This window comes from Pipra filicauda, unplaced genomic scaffold, assembly GCF_003945595.2.
Source record: "Pipra filicauda isolate LSUMZ 115617 unplaced genomic scaffold, ASM394559v2 scaffold33_size4404698_pilon, whole genome shotgun sequence".
NCBI lineage: Eukaryota > Metazoa > Chordata > Aves > Passeriformes > Pipridae > Pipra > Pipra filicauda.
The window spans coordinates 3,831,682-3,846,804 of NW_024104465.1; the positions used below are offsets into that span (position 1 = coordinate 3,831,682).

A 15,123-nucleotide genomic window follows, 5' to 3' on the forward strand; every position below is an offset into this window, starting at 1 on the left:
AAACCATCTCAGCCAGGGTGACCCATGGAGGCACAGGGACAACACTGGAGGTATGAAACACCCTCCAGAAGGAAGGCAGAGCCAGGGACCTGCATTAATACCCAGCCCTGGTTCTGCTCCTTAAGCAGCATCACCTGGTGCATCCCCACTGAACCCACCTGAGCTGCTCTGCAGGAATTGTCATGAGGCAGGAGGGACCAAGGAGAAGTTTGAGCCGTTTTCACACCTAAATCTCCACCTGTGGTTGTCCTCAGAACTCTGTCATGATATGGACATGGCATCTTGCTCAGTCCTTGGTGGAGGGGCTTGTTACAGCCCTGTCCACAGGGTTAGAGGTGCCTGATGAGAGCCAGGTACAGTGGGCAGTGACCCTTCACAGACCACCCTCCTGGGTCACAGGGCCCCTTCCTTGCATCCCTCAGCTCGGGACTGACACATCTTCAAGAACTCCACAAACAAAAACAACGGAGTGTGTTGTTACAGATTAAAACAAATAAACCCAAAAAGAACTGGAACAGCAAATGTCTCAAAGCCCTAAAAAAAAAAAATCAAAGTGTTCCCATTCATCACTGTGGGGATGTCAGTGGGCACTGAAGGAGCATTTTCCCTGCACAGATTGATCAGACAAACAGATGTCAAGAGGGACCCATTGAGCGTTTGCTGTTCCACAGGCTGGCTTGAATGTAACTCGATAAAGGGGGAAAAAATCAATAATTGCCTAATTTAGCTATAAATTTTGATGGACAGAAGCAGAAAAACCAACAACTGTGCAGATATTGAAATGGCAGAAGGTAATTCAGATTCTGTCACAGCGTCCATGGAAGGTAAATCGTGCAGTGCTGAAAACGAGAGCCCTGCTCTCCCGGGATTTTCACTGCCCATCACAGAAGTGGATCAGGACATGGTCAGCTCTGGGATAGTGGGTCAGTGCAGGGCTCGTTCTGGCAGGGGAGGTGCCAAACCCACCGCGGTGGGAGCGGGTCAGAAGCTGGAGGGTGTGGGACTGAAATTCCCCTGGAGCACCAGCGAGGCTGCCTGCGGGAAACCTTCAAAATCTGCTCCTTGGAAACAAGTCTGTTATGTGGTAAATGCTTTCTAGTTATTTCTCTCCCCTGGCTTTTTGTGCTCAGTCTGTTTACACGCAAATTGGCATTTGCTGCCCTGGCTGATCATTCACCCGGATCCAATCTCACCCGTCTGGTCTCTGTGCTGGCTCTGGGCACCTGATGTCACCACAGACGAGGGCAGTGTCACTGGAAGGGGCACCACAGACTGCTCCTCCACCTCAGGCGCCCTGTTCCAGGGTACCCAGGTGCTGCGGGTGCAGCCCTCACCCAGGGAAACCCCACCAGAAACATGGGAATGTGCTGCCAGCTTGAGATGAAAATGGCGTGGAGTTTATTTGGACTTCTGTCACATCAAAAGGGCCCTTGTTTGAATTCTTCTGCCTTTAGCCTGGAGAAGAAGAAGGGGAAAGATTGGCTCCTATTAATAGCCTCGCATCCCACAAGATCTGAGCCTCACAAGAAGCCATGAAAGACTGCGGCATCTGATTCCCTGAATAAATAAGGTAATTTAGGAAGAAGTGTGTGCTCAGCAGCCTTCATTGCTGCCTGCTCGAGTTCGGTGGGAGATGACAGTGACAACTCATTTTGCTGTCCCAAGGTCCCAGAAGAGCTGTGCTGCGCCCGAGAGCCACCAGCACAGGCAATGGTACTGCCTCTCCCCCAGAATTCCTGATGCTGCAGCTAACACCCCCAGGACTGTCACAGAGGGAGTGGAAGGAGCACCCCAGAAAGGTGATGGGCCAGCAAAGCTGGGACACAGCTCCTGCAGAGATGCCAAGGGACGGGAGCTGGTGACAGGGCAAGGTGATTCTCAGGAAAGCATCTGCATCAGGAAGGAGCCAGCAGGGAGCAGGAGTGTGGTGGGGCTCCAGTCCTGCATCCCCAGGGACTGAGGGGGCAAAGTCACCAGGGACCCCCCTCCCACAGGGAAGGGCCAGGGCCTGGCCATGGCAGGGATAGCTGCTGCCCATCTGCAGGCCCCTGGCATCATCCCACACCAGGAGTTTTCTCTCAGGGACTGTGTGATGTGCAGAGGGGTGTCCCACTGTGCCAACTGTGGGTAGAGCCCGTGGGGACACCGGCCACAGGCACCGGCCTGGCATTATCCAGGGTGCAGGGAGGGGTCTGACCCCAGACCGCAACGCACGTCCTGGCGACACTCAGATTTATGCCAGCTTTCCCTTAAGCAGATTTTCAGGCTCTAAGTGTCAAGTTTAATCCCAGCACCAAAGGGTCATGTGGCAGCCGGTGCCTCTAGCTGCATCATCACCCCACACGCAGATGCTGGGACTGGGCTGCCCTTTGCGTGTCGGGCTTGAGGTCACCAGGGCCACCAGTTGTGCCATCCCTAGGGTTCTGGATCTGCCCTTGTGCCAGCACCCAAATCCATGGCTGTCTGGTCTGGAGTGAGGCTGTGGGAAAGGTCATGGGGGAAAGGAGCCCGTGGTCCCTGTGGAGCAGAGCTGTGCTTCTGCTGCACATGCAAACAGCAAAACAGAAGGATCTGCAGGATCATAACCCATCCTATCTGCAGTCCCATATGCCAAACAATTAATCTTCTCTCTCAGCGCCCTTGTAAAGCACACCAGTAAATTACCTTCATTTCACAGCTGAGGGAACGTGGTTCCAGTGAGGCCACTGCCCAAGGCGCGTGGGAGTGGCCACGGGGCTGTCCATGGGTGGGTCAGTGGGCACATCCACCCGGTGGCTGCAGGTCCCCCAGGACAGCCTGCCCGGGGGAACAGGGACAATGCACAGAGAGATTTACACATCAAAAAGCACAGTGAATAAACCCTCAGTGACCTCAAAAGCATCTTTCTGCTAAAATGCATTCCCATGGATTTAGCATCTGCAGCTCAGCTTGACCCTGGGGGCTTGGAAGAGGCACCTCCAGTGGAAGGGAGTAGCAGATCCCCTAGAAGCAACATGCATTCCATAAGGGAATCAGAGCAAATTCAGGCACCAAAATGCCGTTACTGTGGGAAGGGAATGGCAGCGTGTGGATCTGCAGCAGCCACCATCCCCGCAGGAGCAGAGCCATTGTCCTTCGGAGCCCAGGTCGGTGCCCAGAGGGATGGTAATGGTTAAAGTGCCCCATTTCTCATTCCACACGGCCTCTACCTTTGGAGCTCATCTGGGCAGATAATGGACTTTGCTTTCTGACTTAATCTGCTGTAAATCTCTCCCATAATTGCTTATCATCCGGAAACCTGGAGAGAGCCAGGACAGACATTCCCTCTGTGCGATACAGCCGTCCTCTCCCTCCCTGTCCTCATCCTGCTGCCGGCCTGTGCCCAGAGCACTCAGAAAACCTAGAGTGTCCAGCAAACCCAGACTCCCCAGAGCACCCAGTACATCCAGCACACCAGAACACCCAATGCACACGGAACATCAGAGCACCCAGTATGCCCAGTACACCCAGTGAACCCCTGCACCCACTCGCCTCCCCGTGAGACACATCCAAAATCTGCAGCGGCATGAACGGCAGTGGGGAAGCTCTCGATGGGAACTGAGGTCGCAGCTGTCCCGTTCAGCCCCCAAAATGAAAGGGCTCTGTCCCTCTCACAGTACCCCAGCTTCTTCCATCCCTGAGAGAGCCGAGGGCTCTGATGGGAAGGCAACGCACGCAGGTATGGGTGTAGGTCAGGGGCTCACAGCACCCAAACCCCTCACAGCACAGAGGCTGCCTGGGCTCTGACCGGGGGCACAAGCCCACCTCAGGAATTCGGTGTTGGTGGGGGCTGCAGAGTCTTTGAGTTCAAAGCGCCTCTTACGGCAGCTGTGAGCGGCATTTTGTGCTCGGGCTGGCGAAGGAGCAATCCCGTCCTGCAGGGGAAGACGTCACACACGGAGAAGGTTGCTAAGCGAGCAGGTCCCTCCTCATGATGCACGACTTCATTACGCGGCTCCCTAAATGGATGTTACACACCAATGACATTTGCCTTAGAGCATATGAAGTCCCAAAATAGCGGGCGGCTCTCCGCGTTATTGGTTTGGTTTCCTGAAGAATGTCCCTATTGTCTGCAGGGCTGCGGTGGCCCATGGCTGGTAGAACTCTTGGGTGGGGTGGCAGGAGGGATGGGAACCCCCAAACCAGCCGAGCTGTGCCCGGGATGCGAGCGATGGGGGAGCCTGGGGTGGCCCCATGTGCAGGAGGGGCAGGTGGGCTGCACACTGCGAGCAGGGGCTGTGGGGTATGGTGCAGGTCTCTCTCCTGCTCTGATCATTTTTCTCTCCCTACCTTGAGCGTCTTTCTTGATGCTTTGCTCAAGGTTTTTGTGCAGGCCATGTGTTATGAGCAGAGGACGTGGCCTGAGGGGAAGAATCTTGTGCTGCTGCTTGAAGGGATGCTCCAGACACAGCCCCGCTCCTGCAGCCTCCCACCACCACTGGACCCAAAGCTCTGCCAAAGGGACCAAATCCAGCTCATTACACACCTTCCAACCCGTACAGAGGTGACAGGCACCATATTATACCCCAGGAACCCAGGTAAGGCCACTTTTCCTGTCCTGCAGCCACAGCCACAGTGGCAGCAGTGAGGACCAGAGGGACCAGCTGCTCACGTAGCCATTTCATCTAAAATTGCTTAAACTCAGCTCAGGCTGTCTTTTTAGTTGAACTGAACAGTGCAGAGAGAAGGTCTGGCACCAGTACATAAGGTACAAGTAAAAAAGAAACATGTCCATGTTGAAGAGACAAATTTGCTTTTCCTTTTTTCCCTGATTTCCTAAGAACATCCATGGCCGCTGATCTGCGCAGCACTGCCCTAATCCGGTGATATATTTTAATCCCATTACGTTGCCATGCTCTCGCTCACAGCCCGCCTGGACCAGGAGGAACAGATGTTTCCTAATTGGCACTTGTGCTGCCCAGGGGTTTCCAGCAGGGACAATATTCCTTTGACACTGACGGCAGTCCCTGCTGCTGGCTTTACAGCCTCAAAGGATTTCACGGCTGCTCCTGTTCCACTGCCCCACCTCGAGCTGCTGTTCTCCATCCCGTGGCACCGGCGGTGACCCCGGCCGGGTGCGTGGGCTCGGTGGAGGGGTCACGCCGTCACCGCTGGCCATTGCTGAGGGTTAATTGCCGGCTGCGGCGGGACAAGGAAGCAATCAGGGCTGCCCTGGCCACTCGCCCGGAGGGAAAGGCAGCATTTGCTTTTTTCCATGTATTTGGGGAAAAGTGTTGGATGCGAAGCCCCGTCCCACAGCAGCCGGGCGGCTGCAGCCGCTGTGCCGGGGGCCGAGGGCTGCCCAGCTCCTCACCCTCACCACGGCCGACTCGTTATTCCCAGCGCATCCCTTTGGCTTTTCATCTTATGGAAGTGTTTTGGTTTTGTCCTGTTCCACCATCGAGGGCCAGTGGTGATGTGTGGGGCCGCAGCGTCGCTGTCCTGGCCGCCTGTAATCCCCTGATCCACGTTAATCCCATTATGTCTCCACGCGGCTGTTTCCAATTCTGGCCTTTGAAGAAGTGATGTTTCTTAATTAGCCTTTCAACTGGACGGGATTTCTTTTACTGTCTGAAAGGAGCTGTAGAGCTTTCATTCCTTCTTTTTTCTCCCTCGTTGCACTGATGTTAGGAACAAAAACAAAGTGCAGAAAGCAAATGGGAGCCTGGCATTCCGGAAGAGAGCATCCATCAGCCCCGGTCGCAGAGCCCAGGGACCACGAGGGGATCATTTGTCTTACCAGTTGCTGGACAGGGTTGGTGCTGCCTCTGCCCGTAACCCAGAGCTCTCCCCCGCTGCCCTGCACGGCCCCTATGAGGCGGGCGAAGCCGTACTCTGGGCTGGCACTGGCCCAGCGATGCCAGAGGGTCCTGCACCAGCGCCCAGCAGCCACCAGTCCCGGCTGATTCCCTTTTCACTGCTAATCCTGGGGTTTGGCTGCAGTATTCGCAGCCCGAAATGGAAAAATTTCTTGACCCCCCCCCCCCCCCCACCACTCCCCATTCACATCTGAGTATTAAAACTGGTGGCTATAAGCAGAGGTTCTGCTCATGGCATGGCACGGTGCCAGTTCCTGGTGCGCCCCCCCCCCCCCCCCCCCCCAGCCCCTCCATCCTCCCCCGGCCACCGGCAGAGACCCACTGCCCAGCAGGTCCTCCCCGCCCACAACAGCCCCTCGCTTGCAGCACCTGCTTTTTCTCCCCAGATGTTTTCTCTAATCAGAAAAGAGGGAAACGAGGTGCAGCAGCAATGGGGAGCTCAGCATCCTGCTCGGCCCTGCTCCTGCCTGTTCCCGGGGGCAGCCGGAGCTCGGCATCCCCTGCTGAAGCTCCTCTCTCCCCGGATATTTCACTCCTGCCTCAGCTCTTGCATTAATCAGAGCAGAGATTAGTTTTCAACATGCCAAAGCTGAGCATCGATAAATCACAATTCTGCCCTGAAAACCACAAGGCTTTAATAATACATGCTGGGTTCCTGCTTGGTTTTCCTTCCTTCCTTAAGCCTTTAGTGTCTGTGGCTGCGTCTGTGCGTGAAGGCACAAACAGGAGGCTGGAGGCTCAATTTAATGTAAAGAAGAAAAAAATTGAAGCTAAGAATCTCATGTAATCACGTGGCTCCAGAAACTGGATGATTAAACATAACAATAATTTTCACATAAAAATCCATGAAACTCGCAGTAAAGCCCTCACAGCTGGCAGGGTACATTCAGTACACAAAGTAACCAGGCTGCAGGTGAGATCGAGTTGCTCCCACTGTGCCTAAGAATAAGCATTTCATATTTTTTACAACTGTTGATTTTTAGCCCATGATTCCCCAACCTGGGGTGTCTCTAGGCGGGATTTCCCGGGCTGCTGCCGGCAAAAGCAAAGCAAAGCCAGTGGAAGCCCACTGGCACATCATCTCTTCATTGCCTTTGCCTCCTCCTTGCCAGCCAGCCCACCCCGCGTCAGCCACGGTCCCCACTGAGGACAGACAACGGGTGATGCTGAAGTTGGATAAGAAAACAGGAAGGAAAAGGCACCTCAGTCTCGGATGTGATTTAGCCAGGGTTGGCATTATTTTTACCCTTACATTAATTACTCCATGGCAAATCTCTGCTCTTCCCCTGCAGGCAGGCCCTCGCTCTGCTGGGGATTCACCTGCCGTGGGTCCCGGGGGTCCCACTGCCCGACCCAGCCACCGTGGGTACCGGAGGAACCGGCCATTCGGGAGGCTGGAACCAGCACGGCCAGTGGCGATGAGGTCTGAGCCTCCCCATCCTGTTTGCTGGGTGAAAAAATCCTTTCACTAGCCTGGAGAACAGCTTTAGCTCTGCCGACTACTGGCACGGTGGCAAAACCACCCACCCGCCACAGCGCCGTGAGACCGCCGAAATATCACAGCCCCGGCGCCGGCAGCGAGGGGCGATGGGCAGGGGGAGGGAGGGGACAGGGACACCGGCTGGGGGGGCCAGGGGCTCCGAGCTGCTGAGGCGGGGTAGCAGCGAGCCAGATGGCAGCTCCGCAGCGTGCGTGGGATGGAGGCGATCTTCTGCTTTTGAATAAAATTAAAAACAAACAAAAAAAATCTTCCAGCATATTTTCCCCAGAGCCAGGGACGGAAAAACCCTCCTCGGCAGAGCTAAAGCTGCCTCGAGGTGACCCGAGGGCGCCCACCTGGGTGCACCCAGCCACCAAATGAGGAATTTCCCCCCCCCTCGACAGGTCCCATATGAGCTGCTCTGGGCTGATTCACATTTTCCACTTCTGCTTTCAGTACTTTTCTCCCAGGACCCCCCACCCTGCTCGCAGCCGGGCTCCATGTTCCCCCAAAGACTGACCTGGTCCCCAGTTGCCAGGTTGGACGGGGCTTGGGGCAACCTGGACTAGTGGAAGGTGGCCCTGCCCATGGCAGGCGGTGGAACGAGACGAGCTTTAAAGTCCCCTCCAACCCAAACCCATATGGAATTCCATGTCTGGGAATCTGTGATTCCGTCCCTGGGGGGGTCCCTGCTCCCCACCTCGCTGCTGGTTTCCGCAGTTTGCTCCCCCAGAAGCCGCCGTTTCCCACCAACACGCAGCCTCAGGCAGAGCTCTCCCCTCAGCAGCACCGCGGCGAGTCGGCGGCTGCTGCCGCTAAAACCCCGTTTTTCAGGATAAAGTTCACGTCTGCGATGATCCTGAATTCCCCCTGTGGAAGGAAAGGCACAGCTTTCGGCAGGGAAGCGGCGCGGCGGCTGCCAAAGCCCGCCTCGCCGAGGAGCTGACATTTCACAGCAGCGTTTGGCGAGTGGTGAACTGGGCTGGTCGCCCGCGGGCTCGCTCATCCGGAGCACAGGGAAAAGCCTCTGGAATGCGGGGGATTTAGGGAGCAACCCGCCCCCCCCCCCCTCCGCCGGGGCGGCTGGGCATGGGAGCTGTTGAGGGCGATGTTGTGCATCCGTGACTCCCTGGGGTTCCCAGTTTTGCTGGTTTTCACACCAAAGCAGCGGAACCAGGCGCTGCGGTGCACGAGAGAGGAGAGCGGCAGGAGCCACGGGGTGCCCGGGGTGCCCCGGTCAGGTTTCCATCACCTGTGCAGCCCCGGCCCCCTCTTGCCCACACACAGCTGCAGTGACACACAGCGGCTGCCACGGCCACATCCTGCTGCCGGAGGGACCGAGCCCGGCCACCTCCGCCACCACCTGCGACACCGCCTCTGCCCCTGCCACCCCACGGAGGACCCGGCCAAGCAACTGCGGCTGCCTTCCTCCACTTCCTTTGCTCGACTTAAGATACGATAATTAAATCATCCTTTAGCTCCGTGACTCCTAAATTAAAGCATTATTCCTAATTAAAGCTTCCAGTGCCTAATAACTAAAGCAATTATTTGGCTCGGAGGTGCTCTGACCGAGAGGGCAAACGCTCCCCCTCGCAGCCGTCGTGGCATCCTCCCAGTCACCGCGGTGCTCCTTGGACACCTTTGCCGGGCGCAGCAGGATGTGACCCCCACCCCTGGCCGTGCACCCCGGGACAGGGCTGAGTCCCGGAGCCACCGCACGGGGACCAGACCCCCAGGTCTGCAGGGGGCGAGCAGCTCCCGTCCCTCTCGCTGAGCCCCAGGTCACCTCCCTCTCCCCGGGCACTTTGGTGGGCCGGCAGCGCCGGTGGCACTGAGAGCATCGAGAATGCGGCGACGGGCCCCCCTCCCCGCCCAGGAGCACGGGGTCAGGAAAGGCACCGCAACACCGGGGTCCCTCTGCAGCCCCGGGAATGAAGGGGCAGAGCTGGGACTTTGAAATTCCAAGCTTTATTGAGTTGCTTCGGCAGCGCGTGCATCACACGGGGGGAGGCGGGAGGCGAGGCCGCGGGGGCACAGCGGCGGCCGGGGGAACGCTTGGTCCGCTCCCCGCACCCCGGTACGGGCCGGGGGCTCTAGTTGGTGGGGTGGTAAGCGCCACGCTGGTGCCACTGCATGTCCCGGATGCGCCTGACCGACTGGATCTGGGGGTGCTGAGCGCCGAAATCTGAGCTGTCCTTGTAGTCCCCCTTTTCAAACAGGTACTGGTAGCCCCGGTAGCCAGGGTACTGGTATCCCACCCACCTGCCAAGGCAAGCAGGGGGGTCACACACACACCGAACATCGCCCGGCACGGCACGGCCGGGGCTGTCCAGCCCTGGCATCGCCCGGGACCACCCCGCCCCCGGCCCCGGTACTCACGTGCCGCTCTGCACCCGCACGGATGAGACCTTCTCCTGGTAGCCGTGTGCGTGGAAGCTGGGCACATCGTCGTCTATGATTTCGATCTTCTTGCCCGTGAAGCTGGGGTTTTCGTACAGCACGATCTTGTGCTCCTGGCTGTCCTGCAGCCGGGAGAGCAGAGACGGGGGTCAGCGGCTGCCGGCCCCCGGGACTGGGCAGGGGGGGCAGAGCCCAGGGCTATGGGGAAACCGAGGCCAGGGCCGGCACCATGTGCCGCCGCTCCCACCGATGCCGGGGGTGCTCCGCATCCCTCCATCCAGCTCAGAGAGCCGGCGCCTGCGCGGGCACTGCCAGACTTACCAGCAGACGTCCTCCGCTCTGGGGTCACCTGCCAGTGCCCCCGTCCCCGCGCCCCCTCCGACCCCCCCACGGCTCCCCGGGCCCCGAGGGCTGGGGCGAGGGTGCGCAGGAGGGGGTGCCCCTCCGCCCGCGGGGCTGGGGAGGGCGGGGGAAGGCTGGGGAAGACTTCTGGCTGCAGACCTTGGTCTGGCGGGTGGGTAGTGGCTGTCTGGGTGCTCTCACCACTTTGATGGGTCTCAGGGAAGTGATGCTGTCGCTTCTCCGGCTGTTGGTCCAGGAGTCCCAGCGGGGGTACTCCCCCTTCTCAAACACAAACTGCTCCCCTTTGCAGCTTGCCTGCTCGTAGCCCACCCAGCTGGAAGAGAGCAGGGGACGCGCTTCAGATGGGGCAGCGGGGCGGGGACCGGCACCTGGCACCGACCCCGGCGAGCGCCCCGGGGCTGAGCCCCCAGCCACGTCCCCTGATCCCTGTTGGAAATGGAAAGGAGCACCGCGGTGCCCGGGAGGTGCCAGGGGGGAGCGGGCAGGGCTGTGATGTCTCCAGCCATCCCGCATGTCTCTGCTGGCACCGGCACTACAGGACTTTCCAGAGTGGATGCTCCGATGTGGTGGCCACCCATCCATGGTCCCTGGGGACCCACAGAAGAACGGGATCACCCACGTGTTCCAGATGGGGCTGGGCTCCTACCAGGGTGCTCTGCAGCTGCCCTGTTGTACCTGGGAGCAGTGCTGCCGGCTGCAGGGCACAGGCAGGGAACCCCCCAGGTGCTTTCCAGGGGCTCCCCCTTGCCCGGAGCCCATGGCCTGAGGAGCACATGCAGGTTTAGCAGGTGGGGAGAGGGCACCGAGGGTGTGCCAGTCTCACCTGTCCCTGTACCCGAAGGGAAGGAAACCAAACTGGGGGTAACACCACGATCTCTGCCCATGCCCACACTTGTCTGGTCTCCCTGCCACTGAACAGGGTTGGAGGATACCAGCCTGTCCAGGGGACTCTGTCACCCACTGTCACCCCCTGCTCACCTGCTGGCATTGAGCACCCACTGGGGTGAGCTGGGTGAGCAGCTCAGTGATGTTTGCCACATGAAACCCTGGGTACGATGCAAGTGCCAGCAGCAGGGAGACCCCTCCTTCCCCAGCCCCTGCCTCCCTCCCACATCCCCCCTGGTCCCCAGCCCCCCACACGTACGGTCCGGAGTGCACCAGGATGGAGCCCACTTTGTCCACGCCGGCTTCCTTCAGGTTGGGGCAGGCCCCACTGAGCTCATGGCAGCGGCCCTGGAAGTTCTCCTGCTCGAAGATGGCAATCTGGAAGAAAGCAGCACCTCAGAGCAGGGGTCACCTCCACCCCTGCCACCGCTGCAGGGGGCACACGCTTTCTCAGGCCACCAGGTCAGCACGTCTGCTGCAGCCCAGATGTCGCACTGCCCCCCCAAACTGCATTCCAGAGGCTTTTAAGGAGCCTGCAAGCACAAGCACACGCTCCCATCCTTCTGAGGATGCAGCTCTCACTCCTGGATGTCCACGAGTCCCTGCTGGCACCATCCCAGTGCCCCGGTGCCATGGGTAGAGGGATGCCTGTGGTCACACTGAGGGATCCAGGCTGTGGCTGGAGCACCACAGCTACTGGCAGGACAGAGTGAGCCAGACACCTGGAACACACTGGGATGGCTCAAGGGCAGCCCCAGCGCCGCCAGCTCAGCACAGATCTCAGGGGTCAGTGGGCAGGGGGGCAGATCTGCTGCATCTGCGGGGGGGGGGGATCAACAGTTGATCCGTTCTCACCCACTCCACCTGCACTGGGGCTGTGAGATGCCAGAAAAATCCCATTCCCCATCCCCTAGTCCTGCTGCAAACAGCTCAACACCTCAGCCAGACACACTTGGCACCAGCCAGGAATGCTGGGGGTGCTGGTGAGGGGCACATCGTGGCTGCTCAGCTGCTTCCAGGGGTGTTCCAGGGGATGGTTTGGGCCCCCAGTGAGGGGGCTGGGAAGTCTCACACTGACCTTGGAGCTGGCTTGCTGCTGCTTGGAGGCTGGCATTTGGTGCTCGGAAGCCATCATCAGCTGGGTTATCTGCTGCCTTGGGAGGGAAACTCTGCAGGTTAAAATCTGTCACTGAGGAGGCACCAGGAACTATGCTCAGAGCCCCATGTCTGTGCTGTGCAGTTTGCCCAGGGAGGAAGGGTGTTGGGGCCAGGGCTCATGGCAGGATGGGCTCAGGCTGGGGTTGCCAGGGACAGTCCCTGCTCAGGGATGTTCAGCACCCCAAACCTCCCCAGGCTCGTGGCAGAGTCCAGGCAATAGTCCTTGGGAGTTGCCCAAGGTCTCCAGCCTGGAGGAATGCAGGGAACTGTGAGCCCAGGGCATTCCCAAGTCATTCCCAGAAGAGTCCAGCTCCTGCAGTCGAGGCTTTTCCCGCTGTCCCTGCCCAGTGACCAGCTGAGAGTCCCTGTCCCACACGGGTGCCTGAAGGGGTGACGGGGACAAGCACTGGGACTCCCTACATGACCCTTGTCCTCAAGCCCAACGGGACACTCAGGATCTGAGCAGCTCCAAAACTGGTGAAAACCGCTCACTCCCGACAAAGAGAAACGGAGCCGCAGCTGGGTGGTTACATCCTGATATCCTGCTTTGGGCTGCAGGGACGGGACTGTCCCCCGGCTCAGCCCCTGTGTGCCCGCACCCCGCGGGCACCGGGAAGGGACCCCGGCCCCGGGGGTCGGGAGGAGGCCACGGCAAAAGAGAGGACAATAAATAGCAAAGTCTTACCAGTTATACCAGTACCCGCTTGAGCCAGTGACGGGCTGGGGCCGGGAGGTGGAATTTATACCGAGCTGCAGCAGAGTGGTGCCAAAACTATTTACAAAATAGTTAAAGCCTGATTCAAAGCGAGAATGCTGGATTAAACCCCAATGAAAACCAGGGTCAGCTGATCCGCCGCAGCCTTTGTCTGCCCGAGCACCAAGCCCGAGTTATTTCATTACCTGTCACATTCGAGTCACCCGCTTTGTCGGGTTGGTGGCGAGGAGATTTGGAGTTTGCATGCATCAGCCGAACGCGTGCCAAGAGCCGGGGCGGCCCTGGCCAACAAAGCGCCCGCCAGCCCCGCTCCAGGCGCTCCGGGGCCAGAGACTTGATCCCCCGACAGCCGCCCCGCCGCCGGGGCCGCTCAACCTGCTGAGCTCGGCTCTTTCCATGCGCGATAAAACGCGCCCCAAAGCCCTGGTGAACGTCTGGCTTTGCCCGTCTGCGGCCCCGGGAGGGGAGCGGCCGTGCCAGCGCCGGTGCCAGCGCAGAGGGAGCCGGTGGGGCTGGGGGCACCGCGGGAGCCCCTTCCCGACACCGACCCTTCGGGGGCGGGCAGGGGCAGGAGCTGGCCCTGGTGGCACGATGCCCAGACAGCACCCTCAGCCCGAGTGTGGGGACTCCTCCTCTCTTATCTCCCACCCTTTTGGGGTCCCTGGGAAACACCCCAGCCCCACGGGGCAGTGGGAGCAGCAGCACGGGGGCCCCTCTCTCACATCAGAACAAAGCCAAGGTCATCGAGGGGCTCAGCCTGGGACACATCCCCACGCCCAGGCTGTGCCCAGGGTGGGTGGCAGAGCCGGGGCTGAGCTGAGGGGTCGAGGGCAGCAGTGAAGCCCCTCCTCTGGCGTCTCGACACCGGCCGACCCGGGAGGCCCTTCGGGGCTGGGGGCTGCCGGTGGCTGCAGCAAAGGGGGTTCACTGTACAGGGGATACCCCAGCTGTCAGACTCCCTGGGTGCTGTGCAGCACACACAGCCTCCTCTCATCCCCCAGAGGAGTTAGATCCCCCCGTGTCAACCCAGCAAGTGTCACACAGCGTTAACAGATTCTGGACCCATTTCCTCCTCCACACTTGGTCCCTGCAGGATCCCTTCGGGATCATTCCTGCCCCCTCCCCTGCCCCCAGGATGGCTGCACACAGGGTCACCCTGCAGGGTGTTGTCACCAGAGCCTGCAGTGACATGTGGGGGGGGTCGGTCCCAGCTGTGGGCGATGGGGTCTCAGTGGGATGTGGGGTCACAGGTGACCGTGTGGCTCTGCAAGAAACCCACCACACCATGGAGAGGTCTGGGCAGGTTGGGGGGGTGAGCAAGAGCCTCCAGCACTTCCAGCCCTGCCAAGTCCTTCTCCCTTCCCTGTGCCTCCCACTGCGGCACCACAGAGGCACCCAGCACTGCCCTCCTCCTCTTCTGGGCTAATCCATTGGGGTCCCCAGCCAGGTCCCCAGCCAGGACCCCAGGAGCCTGCCCCAGGTCCCAGCGCAGGGCATGTTTGCCCCCCAGCCACCATCGGCACATCCCGGCCCCTCATCACCCCAGCGGGGGGGCTGACACGGTGCTCAGCACGGCTCCTGTGACTCCAGGCAGAGATTCCCTCCCTTGGCTCTGCCAGGACCGTTTAGCTCATCCCAGCCCCGGGCAGTGGTGATGCCGCAGCCCCCTGGGCCCGGCAGCTCCACAGACTGTTCTGGAAGCAGCTTTTGCCTCTCAGGGCCACACACTCGCCTTCCACAGCTGCCAACCCGAAACTAAAGAGAAAGGCTCTGGAGCAGCTGCTCAGGGACCAGCACGAAGAGCTCAGGTGGCCTTGAGCCCATCTCCCCTTTCTGCCCCCAGCCCTGGGGCTCCTGAGCGTGGCCGCATTGCCCCCACAGGAGGGGTCTGCTTGGGTGGCCAAAGCAGCTCAGGGCTGGGCTGCCCAGCACCTCACCAACACCTTGGGGCACCCCCCAGCCCCCCACCTTCACCACCAGAATAGCTGAGCCCCCATGTCAGAGTTCATCCCCCTGGAGAAACAACCCCTGGTGCTGTGAGAACCTTCCCTGGGGACAGGCTGGGGACCCTGCAGGACTCTAGGGCTGGGCACAGCCACCCCCACTTAGGGTGAGTGCCCTTTGGGGTGCATAGACCTGGCTCTGCCCGAGGGTGGCTGTTCTGCACATCCCCCTGCTCCCTACATCCCCCTGCCCCCCCAGCCCCCTCCCTGCCACGGGGACTGGCTGCCTGCCCTGGGAGCAGGCAGGAGATGCTGTGGAAAGGGACAGAGGCACTGGAAAAA

At 59.8% G+C, this 15,123-nt stretch overlaps 1 protein-coding gene across 2 annotated transcripts; it reads right to left on the reverse strand.

Moving 5' to 3' along the window:
- Positions 1-9,263: 9,263 nt before the first annotated feature.
- Positions 9,264-12,106, reverse strand: CRYBB2 (crystallin beta B2). Of its 2 annotated transcripts, none has more exons than XM_027722323.2 (5): positions 12,044-12,106; positions 11,225-11,343; positions 10,261-10,393; positions 9,697-9,839; positions 9,264-9,579 (listed from the first exon to the last, which is right to left on the reverse strand). In XM_027722323.2, exons 1-5 carry the CDS (start codon positions 12,098-12,100, stop codon positions 9,411-9,413), a joined length of 621 nt encoding a protein of 206 aa, XP_027578124.2. In that variant the 5' UTR covers positions 12,101-12,106; the 3' UTR covers positions 9,264-9,410. The 2 variants fall into 2 exon arrangements, with proteins under 2 accessions (XP_027578124.2, XP_027578123.1); XM_027722322.2 differs by having other exon boundaries at positions 10,219-10,393.
- Between the last annotated feature and the right edge of the window lie 3,017 nt (positions 12,107-15,123).